Here is a 14,269-nt window from a genome sequence, read left to right as displayed (position 1 = left end):
CCCGGAGACTCGCACCGGCTGGGGCTGAGCCGCGCCTCTAGGTGCGATGCCACCGCGCGCGGCCTTGTGGGAGTTGTAGTTCTCACAGCTCCGCCTCGGAGCAGGCGTCGCCGCGGGACTCGTCTTCCCATGCTCCTCTGCGCGGGTCCACTTGGGGACGGGTCCACTTGGGGCAAGTCCCTGGGTGCCTGAGGCAGTGGGTGAGAGTGTTTGCTTATAGAAAAGTGGGATCCGGTGGTCTGTGTTGGTGGGGTCAGCGCCGCCGAGGAACTCGGGGCTGGTACCCCTCCCTTCGGCAGTGCCCAAAGGCCAAACTCGGGGGCCAAACTTGGAATACAAGTTTGGGGTTCCCTAGATGCGTTTCTCCCAACTTTCCTCCCCTCATTTTAGTTCCTTAAGGATAAGGGTCTAAAGGGCGGCCCCGTCTGCGGCCGGAGCGGCCAATCCTGACCGCGGGAAGTCGCCGCTCCTACCGCCTCTTCACCGACGCTCGCAGTCGGGGTTCCCCTCAGCGGTCCCAGCCCGGGGGTGTGGAGGTGCGCGCCTGCCGGTCCCCGCTGAGCCCCGGCGTCCGCGGAGGGCTCGTGCTCGCCCGGTGCAGCCGTCCCGCCCGGAGGGGGCAGCCGAGGGGCCCCCGCCATGATCGCCCGCGCCTTCGGGGCGCGCCTGTGGGCCCCGCTGGGCGTCCTGGCCTCCCTGGGGTACTATCTCCAGCAGCGGAGGCTGGCCCTGGCCCACCCGCGGGCGGCGGACGGCCAGCAGCCGCCCGTCGACCGGAACCTATTAAAACTGAAAATGGTGCAGGTCGTGTTTCGACACGGGGCGCGGAGCCCTCTTAAGCCTCTTCCGCAGCAGGAGCAGGTGAGAGATTGGCCCAGGCTGAGTCAGGCCTCGCCCCGAACACTCATGATGGAGCTGGGTTGGGGCTGGGTCCAGACGGAAGGCAAACAGGAGTCTCCAGTTCCTTCCCCAGCTCTTGAGCAAGGGTGCTGGCCTTGGAGCCCTGTGCCTCTCATCCCCCTCCGATCTCGCGGGTTCAGGGCAGCCCCAGAACTTTCAGCGGCGCGGGCGATGGCTGCGGCGTAGCACAGCTGGTAGTGCTGGCTACTTCTGGTGCATATAACTCGCCTAGGGGTCTCGTTAAAATGCAGATTCTGATTCAGAAGGGGTGGGGTAGGGCCTGAGATTCTGCATTTCTAACAGATATATGGTGACCTCGAATGCAAAGGTGGAGTGCATTTCTGTGCGGCAGTTGCGAAAAGTTGTCCAAGAGTTGCAGCGACTCTTATGACAGGAACCACCCCAACTGGGATCAAAGTGGATCCCAAAGTGGATAACAAAAGTCAGTGATTTGGGAACAGATTTTACAGCAGCTTCCTCTAAGGGTTTGCGGGGAGACCGTTTGAGATCCCTTGAAGGCTTTTTGGTAACAAGCGCTCTATCTTGGGGCTCATCTTTTCTAGTTAGGGTTTCCGAACCGATTGTGGAAGAGATTTGAGGTAGGAAACAAAATTTTAATTGACTTGTCTTGTGGCCATACTGTCTTAAAATCTACCTGATTTAGTCAGGAAAGTTATGATTAGAGTGCAAATAATTAGTTTTCTAAATCAGCGATCCCCAACCTTTTTGGCACCAGGAACCAGCGCTCCTATGAGAATCTAATACCTGATGATCTGAGGCAGAGCCGAGGTGGTGATGCTAGCGCTGGGGAGCGGCTGCAGGACCGCTCACCTCCTGTTCTGCAGTCCAGTTCCTAACAGGCTACAGACCAGTACTAGTCCACAGCCCTGGGGTTGGGGACCCCTGTTCTAAATGTTTACCGTTCATGGTTTTATTTCTTGGAGAGAGCCAGTGGAGATCTCTAACCTCTCACACAGGTGGGCCTTAGGCAACTGGAAATCCTCCACCCCCGTTGTCATACTTATACCTGTGGTTTTTGCATTGTTAGTTTTTTTTATGTTAACATTGGCGCAGGCTCAACGGAATGTCTAAACCTGGTATCAGGTGTACTCTTCACGATCATAGTTGCTTTCTAGAAACTTTCTAGAAAAAGGGCTTTGTACAACTGAAAATCCAGTTTTTAAAGCTGGCCACACGTGAAATCAAACGTTGAAAGCACTTCCCACATTAATAAGTCTTGGGTGGCCCATAATTCTATTACCAGATTTCTAGTTAGCCTTTCTATATGGCTATACCACTTTCCGGTGCTGGAATTTCTTTTCTTTCTCTGTCTCTCTTCCCTCCCTCCTTCCTTCTGCTTCGATCTATTTTTAGTCCCTTACTTTGCCTCTTTATATTAGGTCACTATAGTATCCTTATGATTTGGTGATTCCTTATGATTTCCGTCTCTGTGCACCCCCACCCCATATTCTTGTTACAGAAAAGCTGAGAAATAAGGAATAGAAGACTTATGTTAAAGCCCAAGTTACCAGTGCTAACAGAATAAAAGTCTGAGTGTCTAAGCCTAGACTTAATGTGTACAGTAGATATAGTCCCTGGAGGGCCTGAAAAAGATCGATTCTTTTCAAGCCTTCTGCTGAGCCACTGGGTATATGATGGGTATCATCTGCCTTTATTTTGGAAGGGGCAGTTGTAGCTCAGGTAGAATGCCAGCTTCATTTGTCTTCTGTCTGTGTAGCCTTAAAATATGGAACATCTGAGTCTGTGGCCTTGCTTTGCAGTTAGGGAGGGTACATTACCGCTCCTGCCTGCTCACATTCTCCAGACTTTAGGCAGATGCATTAAACGTCTTTGGTTATCTCGCATAAAATCTTCTGCATAAAAGCTGGAGGTGGAACCAGCTCTCTTTAAATTTAGGCTGCGAGCCACTGTCATCGGCCCGCTGTGACTGTTTTCTGGAGTTCTTCTCTCGGGTTTTCTTTTAAAGATTCAATTTGACAGAGGTTGTTGTTGGGATTGCTAGTCTGCCTGGCTCTGCTATTAATTATAGTCAGAAGGGACTACCTGGCAACAATTCTAAAACTAAAATTGCCTTTGGTAGATGTTGCCAGACTTCTGACTGGTTTATAAATAAACCTATGATGAGTCATCTCATTCAGTGAGCTCACAAATCCTCAGAAAGTAGCATCGTGTAAAACTAGATGTTTAGTTGAGTTGTTTTCTTACGGCTTGAATGGCTGTTGACAACTTTTTTCCCTTTAGCTGTGCTCTGGAAATAAAATTCAGGGACTCGATTGGCCGTTTTTTCTGGCCGTTAGATTAGATCCCAAGTACACATTCAAAAGACAGATTTGGTCCTGCTTTTGGATTTCCCTCAGCTCCCTCCATACAGTGGCAGGATGGTCTCCAATTCAGGCAGGGCCTCAGGTTTTATAAAGTCCTTCGTATCTCAGTCCCCCTGTTGATTAAGGCATTGGGGCCCCTATTTATCTGATAATGTAAGTGAACTGGGAAGCATAATGCCAGTCTCATCGTTGCTTAATACCTACCCGAAGCCCAGCTAAGAGAAGGGTTTTCAGGAGACGTTACATGAAGGATGTGCCTGCCAGTCAGTTTATTCATTCCTGTGAAGCAGTGTTTCTTAAGCGTGGTGGGATATTGGACTCAGCTGGGGAGCTTTAAAAAAAATACTGATGCCCGGGTTCTCTCCCAGAGATTCTGACTTAAGTGGCCCTTGGGAAGGATTTGTCTGTTAGCAAGAACGATATGCTTCTCCTCTACAGTTTGGCTTGCTCTGATCTTCACGCTAGTCCAGCTGATCTAGTTTCTCCTTGTACAAAAAGCCAGAAAGCTCGGCGCCGAATCTCAGCCCTCCTACAAGTGTACGGATTGTCATGGTGTGCGTTTTTGCGTGACTTTTCACTGCATCCTTTTTTTTTTTTTGTCTCTATACTCGTTTGCTTTCTTGTGTGCTTCGAATTGGCCGTCTTACTATATTTTAGGTTTTTCTGTCACCTACTTTAAGTTGGTTCCTGAAAATGGGGTACAAATAATTAAGTAAAATTATAAAGTTAGTTAGCTCTGCCACTAACTCAGGAACAAGGATGAGTGTGCATGAGAGGCAGACACCATGTATGACACCGATGTGCCGTCCCTTCTTGAAAATCTGAAAATGTGTGCTCTAGACTTGACCTAGACTTGCAGAAGTCATTCCCGGGAAACACCAATGAGCCTCCGTCGGTGACTGTGCCTAGCAGCAGGAGATGCCTTAGTGAGGCCACATAGACCCGGGGACCTGGTGACGGGACCCCCGCTAGACACTGGGCTTAGAAGGATGGATAATTCAGTCTTGGCCGTAAAGGAGATTGCATCCTGATGAAGAAGAAAGACAAAACAGATTCCAGTTACGGAAATATGCTAGTAGAGCTGGGCACGCAAAGGAAGGGTCTCAAATTTAAAATGCCCCAAACTGAGCTCAGCTGCTCACCTGTCCTGTCTTCCTGTCTTGGTCTTCCATTTTTGTCAAAGAGTACCTCCATGGCCCTTGTCACCTCAGACACTCAGGATCAAAATCAAAGTAATTTTTTTCTGTATGCTTCCTTGTTTACCTGCGAACCTTACATAAAGCTTTTATTTAGTCACTTGCCAAGCTCGACTCCAGTGTCTTATACCCACATTTCTATTCCCCCTGCCTTACGTGAGGCCTTAGGCTCTCGTCGCTGCATGGCAGACATCTCGAATTTGCCTTTTCTGTATCTGGTCTCCCATTCCAGGTGTGATCCATTCTGCTGGCTCTCAGACCATTCCGTGGAGCCTGTGGGTTAGAGGGCTGCTGAGTGGCCGAGGGTCTGGGTTCCCGCTCTTACTTCAAACAGAGAAATTCTAGTTTTTGCCTGTAAATAGACCAATCTAAAGTGAAACCCTACTCAGCGTTTGCTAAGTAAAAAGTTTGAAAACCCCTTCCGGGTGGAGGCAGACCAGCCTGCTTCTTTCCTCTCTGTGCGTTCTTCCCCATCTCTGCTCGGCTCCGGCTTCCCGCCTCGTCTGGAAATTCCCGGCACCACCCTCTCTTCTCGCCTCCTCCTCACTCTCAAGTCCAAGTCTTTGCTTGTCTAAGTCCTGTTCATTTCGAATGTCTTTCCCTCCGTGAAACTTTTCCTGAATCCCAAGCTAGAAGAGGAGGGGTCTGTCTTGCCTTTGAACTAGTGAGGTCTTCATCCGGGTTCTTGTAGTTACCGCTGTCTACATTCATAGCTTGCCATCTCTGTTAAAATGGAAAATCCAGAAAAGACAGAGTCTTGTTCTCTCAAGCTTGGGATCTTCCACAGGATCTGGCAAATCGCTGGAGCTCTTGTCAGTTGTACTGTGTGCCAGGCGCTTTGTCGGGCATCCAAAGTACAGAGGACAACAGATAACCCAGTCTCTGTTCTCAAGAAGCTAAGTCGACTGAGCCGGACAGACTGGTCAAGGAGCTGTTCTCAGACAGTTGGATACAGGTCACCAAAAAGAGCCATGGAGCTGCTGTGAGAGCCTGGGGGCCATGGCCGTGGCTTCTGGGAAATTTAACCTGTCCTGCGGAATGAGCAGAAGTCTTTCCAGATGAAAGAGAAAGGAAAATTCCAGGCAGAAGAAACAGGAAGTGGACAGGCCAGGAGGTGCCATGGCGCCATGGGAAACAAAGCTGGGTGGCTAGAGAGTAAGTGTGAGGGGCAGGGGCCTCGTGCAGCTGTGAGCCCTTGCGGGGTTTTTTTGTAGGGAAGTTATGGGCTCAGACCTTGAAAGAGGGAGCAGTGATTGAAAGGGAGGAGGGAGAAGGTCTCCGCGCTACACACTCGGTCTTCTGCTATCTGTTGTTGCAGCACCAGCTGGGCAAGAGGCTCAGGTGTTGGGGGCTGCGTGCAGGTGGGACGGAGACCACAGCTTTCGGAAGAATGGAGAGCTTCCTCTATACGAAGAGCACCTGAGACGCCCAGTGACACTTTCCTGGGATATTTCTGGGAGGGGGCAAAGTAAACCCGATTGTATGTGACGTGGTAGGTTTTCAAATGTTTTAAAACAAAATGAAGTAGTAGTAGAAGACCGCATGAAAGCTGCAGTAGTCACTGATGGCCAGGTAGGACCCGAGTGGCATTGACCCTTGGAGAGACGTCGGATGGGCAGAGAGCAAGCTGAGAAGGTGCAGAGGAAGCGCTGGGCCCGGTCTGGGCAGACAGGCGGAGGGGCAGCTCAGCTGGGGGACGAGGCTGGGCCGATGTGCAGAAGTCCTGGAAGGCCACGTGCTTACGTCTCGAAATATTGGGGAACGCTATCGATGAGATGAAAGTCGCTCGGTGAGGTGCTTATGCATGTGTGGACTGTGGGAGTCTGTCCCAGGCTCGAGTCTGAGGTAATAAGGTTTTCTGCTCTGACCTGACTGTAAGATAAGAGCCACTAGAGTAACCGTATTTAGCCAGCGACCAACACACTGATGGATGGGGGTTTGGCGCAGGGATAGGGGAGCCGTAGGGAGAGGCGGGGGGTTGAGTTGGGGCCTAGGAGAATTCTGGGAGCATTGAGAGAGAAAATAGTAAGTTGGGAAGAGGAGTCGGTGTATGGGATTAGAAGAAAAGACTTTTATTTTGAAAGTTAAAGTCATCGCACCTGACTCAGCGCGCGTAAAAGTCTCCTGGGCTCTCGGAGCTACGAGACCTGTAGCTGCTTGTGACGTTTGCCAAACCGAAAGGGTATGGTTGGGGCAGGAGCCAGATTGCAAGGAGTCAAGGAAGATGGTGAAGAAATGAAGGTTTCTTGATAAGTAGCTACTTGTCGGAGAAGCTGGATGAAGGAAAGGTGGCCGCAAAGGATGTTAAGCACAGTCCTTAGGGACGGCTGTAGACACCTGCACGTTGATTCCTTGAAAATTCTTGCAAGTCTGCGGTCACCGAGATGTGATTCTGTTTATTCTGTCTGCTCTTTCATTCACCACGTTTTTCATGCCAGGCATTCTGGCCACTTCTCTCCTTTACTTCAGTCTGGGCTTAGGGCCAGAGCAGCCTCTTGACAGTGAGTACGAGTGTCACCATGGCCGGACGTGGGCTGAGGACACCTGGAATGATACATCTGGTCTTTTCTTCCCTGCCTTGGAGCTAGATCCAAAGTTCCCTTCCTCGCTCCCCAGGGCGGGGCTGCGGCTTTCACGTCGGGGTAATTCCGGCCGTTGGATATGAACGTTCTAAGTTTCCACCAGTGGGTTGTGTTTTTGGTCCTAGCAGGTGGAGTGGAATCCCCGGCTGTTGGAGGTCCCCCCGCAAACTCGCTTCGATTACACGGTCACCAGTCTCGCTGGGGGCCCGCAACCTTATTCTCCTTTCGACTCTGCATACCGTGAGACCGTACTGAAGGTGAGCGACGCTCCGTGCTCTGAGAAGCCCTCCGCAAAGCTTCGAGGGTTTTCTCTGGGCTGGGCTTAGCAGGCTGTGGTGTTTTCATTCTTCTCTCTCTCTTTCTGCCCCGCCTCAGGGGGGCATGTTTGCCGGACAGCTGACCAGTGTGGGCATGTCGCAGATGTTTGCCCTGGGAGAGAGGCTGAGGAAGAACTATGTGGAGGACGTGCCCTTCCTTTCGCCCACCTTCGACCCTCAGGAGGTCTTGTGAGTCACTGGGAAAAGACGCGTCGCACCCAGTGTAAGGGTCCTGAGCAAGAGGAAACCAGTCCAGACCCCCCAGATGTCCTCACTGTTGAGTAAGGTAGTTTGGGGCAGTTACCGGTAGAAAATAGGATCCTGTGAACAGCTGGTCACTGGAGGTCACAGGCACTGGCTTCCGGGGTCCTTGGGACAGCCTTCCCACTGAGAGATGAAGGATTCTGCCCAGCACCATGGGGCCCCTGATGTGCTCTCGAAAGCCTCCCAGCTGCTCTGTAGAGTAAAGTAGATCGTGTGTAATTAACTCTTCCTTTTTTGAGTGTCTGCCTTTTTGCTTTGTTCCAGTGTTCGTTCCACTAACATCTATCGGAATCTGGAGTCTACCCGGTGTTTGCTGGCTGGGCTTTTCCGGTATCAGAAAGAAGGTTCGAGTCTGAAGTCTACAAGTCAGCCCCTGTCCCCAAGGAAGTTTTCCTTCTTAGTTGCAAAGCCCCCGTCTCTCTCTTCCGTGGTGCCTCTTCCCCTGGTCCCTCTCCCGCACACGTGGCTTCCCTGGCATGATGATCCCTTCCCGTCGGGCCTTCTCCCGGTCCGACCTCCGGCCGCGGCTGCAGCGATGATGCCTCAGCTGCTCCGATGGGCCTGTCTCCTGACCCCGCCTCTAACGCTTCTGCACAAGCCGCGTGAGGCATCCCTAGCCAGGTCTTGTGAACAGCACTGGCAGCTGTTTGCTTAGGTGAGACACTGCTGAAAAGGAGGGCAGGAGGGACACTTGGCTGGGACCCAGGCCTCCCGCGACGGCTCTGGCCTTGGTGAGGACCCACAGTCAGACCCAGGCGGCATCACTGGCTTTGGTTCAGCCTTTCTTTGTTGAGAAAGTCTATCGGGTCTGGGTTTTGGCAAATTCATCCAGCGAACGATGGCTGCTAGGACCGCTGAGGACCACATTTATTATTTGTGGATCCCATGTAGCGAGGGTCTTTGACTATCAAATGAAGCTGCATTCAATTTACGTTAAATTGCTGGTCTGAGTTTCAGATCATCATGACCTCCCCAGTGTTAAAATACTAAAATGGTGCCCTAAGACAAAGGTTCTTGTCATTTGGTTTGACTTCTTTAGCAGTATCTCAAATAGATAGAACATTTCCGTCAGGCTTTTAAAAAAGATATGTGAAATGATAGAAACCTCCAGGCCAGAGGCGGCTGGCCTCGTCCCCAGCTGGGTTGGGTAGTGCTGTCGGTTCTGGCCGCAGTCGGCTGCTGACTGCTGCTGTGTCTGAGTCACACACAGCAGACAGGACGGGCTGCCCTTTACTTCCCTGGGGCCCCAAGCTTCGGAACGGTCAGTCCATACCACCTGGCCTCCTGAAAGCCCTTCACTTGCTCAGCTTCTAAAAGGCAGATCCTCCTCTCAGAAACACAAAGTATGGCTGAAGTAGGAAAGGTGTTTCTCGGCGGCAGCCTGGTCTGCAGGCGGCTCTCAGACTGAGGCTGTGCCAGCTTTCCGGGGCAGGGAAGGAAGCAGAGTCATCGCCAGCCTCTGGGGTGGCTGCCTGGGTAGCCTCTCCCTGCAGGGGGACCCAGACTTCCTGGGACTCCAACTGGACGTCTGTCACAGAGACTTCCATACCTTGCCCTTTATCAAGGGACCTGAATAGGCCAAAGAACCCTACGAGGTGTTACTTTGGGATCTTGTTTCAGGCTCAAGTCCTCGAGGAGTCCCAGAGGGTTGTGAGTAGGCCGTAGAGAAACTGGTGGGTGCTGGCCGGCGCCACGTGATCAGTTGGTCGTTCAGCATGAATTCGTGCCTGAGGTGTGCCCTACTGGTCGTAAACTGTACATCTGATATCCAGACACCAATGTTGGACCAGATAGGGATTATCCTGTATTACGTTAGTTTAAACTGTAGTTGTTATTATTCTAACACGTAAAGGACTTGCTGTGCAGCAAACCTTATTCTAAGGGCTTTGCATATATTAACTTGTTTAATTCTTGTAATAACCCTGTGAGATGGGTAACATCGCCAATTTACAGATAGAGAACAAAGGCACAGAGAGGCTTAGTGACTTTCCCAAAGACACTAAGCTGGTAAACGGTGGCACTGGGATTCAAACCCGGGCCGTCTTGTTTCAAAACCCACACCCCTCACCTTTGTGTTCTGCTGCTTCTCAGAGGACGTGCACGTCTGGAGAGGACCTTGGTCGTTTGACCAGGGAAGTGTGTCTGAATTCTGACATTGTAGTCGAGTTACCATAGGCTACTTTTAAAGTCCTGGGGTTTTGACTATCAACAGTTTGGGAATAATAGCTCTTTGGGGCTTAGATTCACCTGCTCACGTCACGATCGACCTCAGCGAGTTCCAGAGAGCTGCCGAGGGGAGCCGTTCCTTTTGCCTTCAGGGAAGGTCAGGCTTGAGTCGTGGAGTTGGGGGAGCCCCCACAGGTTCTGGCCTCTCTGCACAGAGCACAGCATGGACGGTGGTAGGGCACCTTTGGGCATCACTGGGGGCAAAGGTACTTGTGAGCTCCGAGCAAAAGAAACATTGTGTGTGCTCTGATGTTTGCTTCCTGCAGTCCATCTGCAAGTCTGGTTTCCATGCTGGGCGAGGCTGTGGGGTCGGAGAGTGTTTCTGGCCTGATGGTCACCTTTCTTACGTTGTCATGTGATAAGTCACCATGCTGGCCTATGGGATTGGACTTGGGGAAGCAAGAAATTCACCCGGTTCTGATAAAGCCGGCGATAGGCCTTCCTTCATGGTGAAGCCCAAGCGTGGGGAGTGCCCTGAGGCAGGCTGTTTGGGATGAGCCAGGAAAGTGCCAGCCTGGGCCAGGCCTGCGCCCGCTTTAGCCCACGTGTGGCACAGTAGGAGGGGTTGTGCCAGACAGCAAGGCTCGCCATTGCCCAGACCACAGACGAGCTCCCGTTGGCAGGGCCGGGGCATATCAAAGACATTGGCAGTCCTTACGTGACCTTGATGATCTGCCTCCTGGAGCAGCTCCATCTGAGCAGACAGAAGAGGGAGGGGGAGGAGGTGCTGGCGAGAGCAAGTTGACGCCTCTTCCTGCCTGTGCTCCCACTTTCCTTCCAGGACCCATCACCATCTACACCGACGAAGCCAGCTCTGAAGTCTTGTACCCCAACTACCAGAACTGCTGGAACCTGAGAGAAAGAACCAGGTAACTGCCCCGGGTTCTTGCTCACCCGTGGGGAGCAGACAGCCTTTTCCATGCTGGCGGATACGGGATCGGAGGGGCTGTGTAACACTCAGGGACAGCATCACTGTCCAGGAAATGAAGCAGCTCATGCTCACGGTGGCAGACCCACAGTGAAGGGACAGGAAGATGGGAAAAGCCACGCGCCGGGCTGGAGAGATAGATGATGGTGTATACGGCCATCAGTTTCCCAAGTGTTACCTATCACCAGTCTTGAGCTCTCGGATGGGGCAGGTGAAGAGACGGACAGGTTAAGTAACACACGACTGAGCGAGTCATCGAACTGCAAATCAGATGGGCAAGCAGAAGACAGACTTCCTGTCTCTTAGCAGCGTGTGGCCCTGTACGATAGGTTGGTTGGGCTGGTGGCACTTCCCAGTGTTCAGGTGTTTCTGAATTGCACGAAGACGATGCCGTGTGCGTTCCACAGAAGGAAAAGAAAGCTCTTTCCAAGCAGACCTGGGCCGCGCTCGCGTCGTTTTTGGTGTAATAAAATGCTAGTGTGGGATTTGGAAAAGCCAGGCTTTTATTCTCATCCTGGTACTTGCTAACTTATTTTACAAGTCATTTGTCCTCTCAGAGCCTTAGTTTACTCACCTGCAATATAGGAAGAATGCCAGCTAACCCCGACGAGTCGTTGAGGATTGAATGAGATCCCAAACGATGGCTGAGATATACTTTGTAAACCGTTAATCGCTACACAGTATGAGGGATTACTTTTTATTTTTTGGCAGAAGCCGGACCCAGACCGCCTCTCTGCAGCCAGGAATCTCGGAGGATTTGAAAAAGGTCAGAGAGGGGATGGGCATTGCCAGTGGCGATGGAGTGGACTTCCGCCTTCTCTTTGACAACATGGCTGCCGAACAGGTGCTTGAGCCGCCCTCCTGGGGCCCCGGCGGGCGGAGCCTGGGCGGGTCGCTGGCTGGGCTGCCTCTGGATTGGAGCGGGGTGGAGGCCTCCTGGTTTGGAGGAACGAGCAAGGGGGACCCCTCACTCGGTGAGGAGCACAGATAGTCTGATAAATACTGAAGACCGCAGCGTGGGAAATGCTGCTCCGGGGAGTCAGACCCCCACAGCGGTGTGGCCCGGATCCCCGCTCCTCGTGGGAGGATGAGCGTCCCCTGAGGCAGACGTACCACAGGCTTATGAGTCAAATAGATTGAAGGTTATAAGACAAGAGTTCGTATGAAGTATTTATATGCCATGCTTTTTAGATATCATTTTGGGGAAAATGAAGGCCAAAGAGGGGTTTAGAAATTCCTTGCCTTGTATTTTAGTTACCATTTTTTTTTTTAAACAGTTTTAAAAATACAGGTTTGTTCACTTATTTTTTGGAGCGGATGGGGAGCCATCAGAAAGAGAGGAAAAGGTTTTTTCCCTGGGCCTTCAGACCGCTGGGAACAGCTGCCGGAGACAGAGCTTTCTGAGCCGCGAAGCCTCCCTGGGAGCGGCCAGGCCCCGCCTCCTCCTAAAACTCTACCTGTGGCCCTTGCAGGTGCACGGCCTCCTGAGCTGCCCCATGCTGGAGCACTTTGCACGGGTGATTGAACAGCGGGCTGTGGACGTGGCCTTGTACGTGCAGAATGGAGACAGGTGAGGGGCCCCCCGCCGCTGGCGTGAAGGCTCGCTGGGTCAGGCCTCCCCGTGTGTGGGGCCGGAGGGTTGTCAGGCCGCTCACCTGCCGGCCGGCACCTCTGTGTGCGCATTGGCCAAAATGGCCCCATTCTGCCGGCCCACTGAGTGGGCTCGGCCCTGGCTCCTCCACTTCCGGCCTGGGACTGGCGACCTAGTGCTTCCGTTCACTGTCACACAGGAGCCAGCCCTCGACTGGCTTTCTCTTAGTCACTGACTTCTTGCTGTAAGTTTCAAAGGATTTGGGTGGGAGGATCAGGGGAAAGAATAATTCCTCACTTTATTCGTAACAATGTAGAAAGCACTTTCACGTGCTCGTCGTGAGGTGGGTGTCATTATTCCTGAGAGGGTCCGAGTCCTGGCTTTACAGATGAAGACGCTGGGCCTGAGGGACGTGGGACCGTCCTCGGCTCAGCTAGCAAGCGGCAGAGTGGGCCTGGGACCAGATCGTCTCCTGACCCCGTGTTTTCTCTGTATTGCTGGTACTTAGGACTCCGTTTTTAAAAGGCCTGCTTTCTGACTCTCAGAACGGAGAGTTTCTCTCTTATGAAATGGCAATAAAACGCCTTTTTCTCATTGGTTAAGACCATCCAGCTTGCACTCAGCATGGGCAACTTGATAGGGAAGTAGAGGAACAGTCCGGGAAAGCTTACTGGCCCCCGTCTGCCTGCTTTGTCCACTACTGTGGGACCACACGCGTTGAGTCGCAGGAGCCACCTTGTCATCGCAAGGCGACCGGGCCGAGGATGACAGTGGTGGAGCCACAGCCAGCTGGGCGGGCACCACCGCCGCCGGACTCCTGTGAAACCAAGTATATAAACGAGAAAGGCCCTTCCGGTCCATCCTCCAAAGGAGGCGGCTGCACCGGGAAGCAGAGTTTAGGACGTTGCTGCTTCGGCTCGCTTTCCTACAGCCTTCTGGAAGCCAGGGAGATCATTAGGCCCTGCCCTTCCCTGCTCTGTTCCTTAACCCCCGAGGCCTAGTGCTCACCCTGACTTTCCCTGGTTCCCTCCTCGCTCGCCCTCCCGTCTCCGACGCGTGCGTCCGGGTCTGGCCCGGAGCTCTTGTTGGAAGTCTGTGCACAGGGAGCCCTCAGCCCTCCGCCCTCCGCCCTGTGGCAGCACCGTTTCCCGTCTCCCGCTCGTCTGACTGGGCTCGTGAGGTCCTGGGGGCAGAACCCGCCGGCCGCCCCGCCGGCCGAGTAACCCCGGCGCTTCAGCGCTGTTTCTTTGCCACAGGGAAGGCCTCCAGATGACAGTCGGACCCTTCCTGCATCTGCTGGAGAGCAACCTGCTGTCGGCCGTGGACCCTGCCACCCCACCCGGGGACACCAGGTGCCCCCAGCACAGCAACTCAGCCTCGCACCCCTGAGGGCGGTGGGGGCCTCTGGCCACAGGGAGGGAACCCAGGTTTTAGCTGGGGCAAGAAACAGGCTGTCGGGGAACTGCAGGGCGATGCCGAAGAGGCCGCGAGCCCCAAAGATGATCACAACATTGTTTCCTGTCTTCCTGCTGCACCCATCCCACCGCGTTTTGAAGTTATTTTAGCTAAAAAGAACCCTAAATTAATTTTTCTATTTCTTACGAATCGAACATGTATCAGAGTGGCTAATTATATCGCACTAATTTGATACGGTAATCGCCCCAAACAAAGACAGTCATTTAATAGGCTGCGGTCGGACCACCTTCGCTGAGGGCATGGAAGGCGTGATTCCCACCAGGCATTTGAAAACGTTGGCAGTGGCCCTGACCCTCCACCACCACTGTCGCAGAGTCAGAAGCCCCAGTCAGGGCCGTGGGTTTGGAACGCTGGGTGCTCTAGGCGCCTGCTTAGTGACCTGTGGTCTGTGGATGGACGGGCAGCGGGTTTGGGTTCGATTCTCAGGCCGTCGCACCTGCTGAA

At 52.9% G+C, this 14,269-nt stretch overlaps 1 protein-coding gene across 3 annotated transcripts in view; it reads left to right on the top strand.

Moving 5' to 3' along the window:
* The first annotated feature begins 215 nt into the window (after nucleotides 1-215).
* The window catches only part of ACP6 (acid phosphatase 6, lysophosphatidic), a 15,857-nt gene continuing 1,803 nt past the window's right edge, over nucleotides 216-14,269 (top strand). Inside the window, exons 1-8 of one of the 3 annotated variants that reach the window (XM_025038472.1) lie at nucleotides 216-861; nucleotides 7,149-7,280; nucleotides 7,399-7,529; nucleotides 7,869-7,948; nucleotides 10,612-10,699; nucleotides 11,470-11,602; nucleotides 12,231-12,328; nucleotides 13,606-13,701. In XM_025038472.1, coding sequence (XP_024894240.1) covers nucleotides 640-861; nucleotides 7,149-7,280; nucleotides 7,399-7,529; nucleotides 7,869-7,948; nucleotides 10,612-10,699; nucleotides 11,470-11,602; nucleotides 12,231-12,328; nucleotides 13,606-13,701 — 980 coding nt within the window. In that variant the 5' untranslated portion in view covers nucleotides 216-639. The remainder of the gene's footprint in view (nucleotides 862-7,148; nucleotides 7,281-7,398; nucleotides 7,530-7,868; nucleotides 7,949-10,611; nucleotides 10,700-11,469; nucleotides 11,603-12,230; nucleotides 12,329-13,605; nucleotides 13,702-14,269) is intronic. The other 2 variants (XM_006919696.3, XM_006919695.3) reach the window with 2 other exon arrangements.

This window comes from Pteropus alecto, unplaced genomic scaffold, assembly GCF_000325575.1.
Source record: "Pteropus alecto unplaced genomic scaffold, ASM32557v1 scaffold106, whole genome shotgun sequence".
NCBI lineage: Eukaryota > Metazoa > Chordata > Mammalia > Chiroptera > Pteropodidae > Pteropus > Pteropus alecto.
This window is presented reverse-complemented; position numbering and strand designations above follow the sequence as displayed.